This window comes from Nanorana parkeri, unplaced genomic scaffold, assembly GCF_000935625.1.
Source record: "Nanorana parkeri isolate BGI_ZX_2015 unplaced genomic scaffold, ASM93562v1 scaffold379, whole genome shotgun sequence".
NCBI lineage: Eukaryota > Metazoa > Chordata > Amphibia > Anura > Dicroglossidae > Nanorana > Nanorana parkeri.
The window spans coordinates 1,137,647-1,142,122 of NW_017306647.1; the positions used below are offsets into that span (position 1 = coordinate 1,137,647).

General features: G+C 51.7%; 2 protein-coding genes across 2 annotated transcripts in view; one reads left to right on the forward strand and one right to left on the reverse strand.

Moving 5' to 3' along the window:
* The window catches only part of HIRIP3 (HIRA interacting protein 3), a 12,811-nt gene extending 9,342 nt beyond the window's left edge, over positions 1-3,469 (reverse strand). The window contains exons 1-2 of the mRNA XM_018559087.1: positions 3,336-3,469; positions 672-792 (exon numbers count right to left, since the gene is read on the reverse strand). Of these exons, the coding sequence (XP_018414589.1) occupies positions 672-792; positions 3,336-3,406 (192 nt within the window). The 5' untranslated portion in view covers positions 3,407-3,469. The remainder of the gene's footprint in view (positions 1-671; positions 793-3,335) is intronic.
* Positions 3,470-3,670: 201 nt separating this feature from the next.
* The window catches only part of INO80E (INO80 complex subunit E), a 7,627-nt gene continuing 6,821 nt past the window's right edge, over positions 3,671-4,476 (forward strand). The window contains exons 1-2 of the mRNA XM_018559094.1: positions 3,671-3,728; positions 3,970-4,069. Of these exons, the coding sequence (XP_018414596.1) occupies positions 3,989-4,069 (81 nt within the window). The 5' untranslated portion in view covers positions 3,671-3,728; positions 3,970-3,988. The remainder of the gene's footprint in view (positions 3,729-3,969; positions 4,070-4,476) is intronic.

Below are 4,476 nucleotides of genomic sequence, written 5' to 3' on the forward strand. Positions count from 1 at the left end.
TTAGGTGGGTAATTTCATTTTTTCCCAATTAAGTGGTATTACCGTTTAGGCCCGATGCAGACCTGGGCGATCCGGGACGCGCGTCCCTACACAATTGCAGACAGCCCCATTGATTTCAATGGGGTGACATCTGCACGGCCATCGCAGAAAAAAGGTACATGTACCTTTTTTTTTGCAATACACGACGCTCAGCTGTTTTAGCCGCGTTCGGATGCACGGGCGGAATTGCGGCGGAAAAACCGCACGATGCGCCCGGCGTGACTGGGGTGCCATTAGAAAATAATGGCACCCACAGCGCGATCGTCGGTGATGGGAGACTCCGTGACCGCGCGGCATCATGCACGATTGCCGAGCGGTCACAGATCGCCCAGGTGTGAGCCCCATGTCCCCTTTTTATTGCTGTGAGAGATTGTCCCCACTACGTGTCCTGGTGATCACCGCCACCGAGGGAGAACGTGATGGAAATCCAAAATTTTAGAGTTTCCACCAAAACATCCCGGAGTGAGTCCCCCCTCCCCCTTGTAGGGATTTCTTCTCACTGAAGGAAAATTTCCCCCAGTGCAAAAAAAATTTACTCAACGCGGTCTTTAACTCTTCTTGACTTTATCTGAAAGGTTCTGCACCTTGTGAACTCCCGCTCAGTACGCAGAGGAAGGGGGTCAAAGTTATACCTGCATCTTCAGGAGCTCTTCCTCCACTATCTTCTTGAGTTTCAGGCGCTCCTCCGCAGTCAGCGAGGATCGGCCACAATGAGCCAGGAACTTGGAGCGCACTACAGACTGGGACAGGACGCTGTGGAAGAGAAGGGGAGAAATAATGATTACGGGTCACCGTCAAATTTGACAAAATGCCAATTCAGAAAAGGGAAGAAAGGATTCAGGAGACCAGGTCTCTTTAATGCCCACCCTACATCACCTCATACGTATCTCCTCAGTCCTTCCTCCATTACACCAGGAGACGGAACCTACAGAGCATGGTGACACCCCCTCCTGCGTCATGTGACAACGGCCCCCCTCAGGAGCTGCTGGATTTATTTTACCAGGTTCTCCTAGTCTTCCGAATGGTGACCGGCCCAATAGCTGCATCCAGACCCTCACTGACCCACCAATCAGACCGACTTTATAGCCTTCAGACTTATTTTGTATTAGGCGGACTGGGTACCCCAAAACCCATCAAAAATCCCGTTGTGCAGCAGACTTCTTTCAAGAATTCTATAGGCTCGGAGGGGGGTCTACATTGTAGGTCTCTGCCACAGGACGGCTCAAATTCTCCATTTTGTTTTAACCTCTGCTGCAGTTCAGGGCTCTTTATGGTTTCTGTCCCAACCCAGTGTAGATACCCCAGGCCTAGAGGGGCAACAAGGAGCACAAAACCCCTTTTCTGGCTTCCTTTCCCAGGCAAAGACTGGACCTCCGTTCCCACATCCTTACCAGCCAGGTGCTGGGAGGCCAGGACCTTCTAGAGCAACATCCTCTGCAGGCAGGACATGGGAGGCCAGGACCTTCTGGACTTACATTCTCTCTAGACAAAACCTGGGAGGCCAGGACCTTCTGGACTTACATTCTCTCTAGACAAAACCTGGGAGGCCAGGACCTTCTAGAGCAGTGGTGGCGAACCCATGGCACACGTGCCAGGAAGGGTACGTGGGGCCCTCTCTGCTGGCACGCAAGCCCAGGTTCAGGGACCACCAATGGAAATAGATCAGACCGACCCGGATCGCCTCATGTACGCAATACGGGCCAGTCACAATCAGGCAGCGGCCTCTAAACAGGCAGATTAATCAGCCTGTTTAGAGGTCACCGCTGCCTGATTGTGACCGGCTCGACTACAGAGGCGATCCGGGACATTCGGATCCCCCGTGAGAGCCGCACAGCCATTTCCCCCTCCCCTCCTGAGAGCAAAACAACTTTCCCCTCCCCACCAGAGAGCCGCACAGCACCCCCAGAGCCGCACAGCTCCCCCATGAGAGATGCAGAGATGAGAGACCCCAGGGATGCAGCCCACCTCCATGCAAAACAGGTAAGCAGGAGAGGGGGCAATGTTTTAATTATTCATTTTTATTAGTTCTGTGTGTGTGTGTGTGTGTGTAATGTGTGTGTGTGTGTGTAATGTGTGTGTGTGTGTGTGTAATGTGTGTGTGTGTGTGTATAATGTGTGTGTTTCATTACGTGTGTATTTGTTTTATTGAGTGTATAAATGTTTGAATATGTGTGTTTCCCTATTTTGCCTAAGGCAGGACATGGGAGTCCAGGACCTTCTGGACCTACATTCTCTCTAGACAGAACCTTGGGCAGAACCTGGGAGACCAGGACCTTCTGGAGCTAACTTCTCTCCAGGCAGAAGAGAGGGACCCTTCTAGAAGGTCATCCAAAATATTTATTCGCACCCCCAGCCCACCGCACTGGAAAGAACCCTTCATTGGATTGTCCGGGGCAGAAAAAAACAAAACGTTCACAACAATACACTGAGAGGAACTTATGAAAGCCGGAGCTTTAGCCCATAGCAACCAATCATCTTCTCTCTTCAGTTTGATCAATTACACTTGCAAACTAGAAGCTGATTGGTTGCCATGGGCAACTGCTCCCGATTTTGATAAATTCCCATTGTATCTCCTCACTCTTCTCATCACAGTTTGATAACATTTGTTATTATGGATCCAACCATAACTGTGATGTCATGACTCCACTATGAGGTCTTATCGACACACCACCCTCACGTGGGCTTCGAGTAAATGAATAGATTATTTTCTCCCATAACAACCACACTGCCCCTTCTGCCTAAATGTCCTGGTTGCCATTGGCAACAAGCGCCGACAGCCCGCTATGAGGCACCTCAAGGTCCGCAATTAATTTATTTATGATACATTGGGACACAGGAACCCTGTGCGAGGCCTCTTATCTAATGTGCACTACAAGAATGGCTGGATTTGGTTGCTATAGGCGACGGGGGCTTCATGCATGACTCCAACACCCATAAATTAATTGGCCATGGCAAATACATTAAGGAGGGGTGGGCAGTTGCCATGACAGCTACCCGGAAATAAAAGAGGGCAGCTGCTATGGTAACTATCTGGTCACTCTGACATCACCAGGCTGTCACATGACCCCAGCTCCACACGACATCATATCCCAGTCCAGCACCTGGGGAAGCCGGTACTAATAACCAAGATTGGTTGCCAAGTCGGCAGCAGGTACACTTCTGCCATCCTATGTATCACCGTGACGTCATAAAGGTTTCACGTCAGCCCCCTGAACCATCGTGCCGAGGCTCCGGTGCTCCATGACGTCACAGCCGCGCTGTCACATGCCCTCCACACGTGACTGCCCGGTACGCACCTGAGGTCCGGGGTCCCCTTGAAGATCCGCTGGGTGAAGAGCCTCATCTCCCGCTCTACCTCTTCTGCCATGTTTAAACCTCCAACCCCCGGGTCCCCCGCTCCGCCCACCCGGCGCGTATTGGCGGAGCGCGCTGGACCAGGTGAAGGCTCCGCCCAGCGCCTCCTGATTCAGCACTTGACCAGCCCTCAGCGCTCTGGGAGAAGGCCCCGCCCTCTGGCGCCTTCTTGCCGTAGTCTTGTTGTCCATTTCATATAAAGGATATTGGTCTACAGCAACATGGCCGACACGCGCAGCCCTCTGGTAGGCGGGGTTATGGGCGGAAGTGAGGTCATGTTACTACAGGAACTGGCCAGGTTTGTCTTCCTGTTACAGAAAGGAGCTGTGTGTGAGGTGAGAGCTCCAAAAACATAATATGGCAACTCCAAGCCCCACTCTCATCTGCCTGAGGACATGCTGGGGCCTGTAGTTCCTCCTCTGTGACCTAATGGTCTTCAATGTTGACAGTTGGCTTCTGCCTGCCATGAGCATCTGTATTGTCACTGCTCTGCTCCTGTAGAGTACAGGCTCTGGTAGTGAGTTGCATCCTGCAAATGTTTTGCTGACCTTCTGTCTTTGTCATTCACTTCTGCAGGGACCTGTGTGAGCCGAGAATGAACGGACAGGCGGACGGCGAGGTGGACTACAAGAGGAAGTACAAGAATCTCAAACGCAAGCTGAAGTTTCTCATCTATGTAAGTCTCTCCCGCAGCTCAGAGCGTGAAGCCGAATAACAGGCAGCTTGTGCCATAGCCGACTATGGGGTGTGGCCTTGCAGCGCCAGGACTGATCATGTAATCAGAGTCGGCACTTCATTTAAAGTGCGCCTAAAAAAATAGGATGACCTCCTTTTTCAATAAGCTACTTGCCTGGCTGTGTCCACCCTTCCAGGCTTTGAAATCTGAGACCTGGAACAGACGTGTTGTGTGGTGCTCACCTGGAAGGGATCTCCTCAAAAAATGGGAGGGGGAAGGGCATCAGGGCTAATTCCCCCCTTCCCCAATAAGTCATCTTATTGCCCCATTAAGTGTCTACAGCCGGAGCTTCCACCCAGAGGGGTAAATGCTGCGCTCAAGAATCTGTAATAGTGGAATCCACCTGA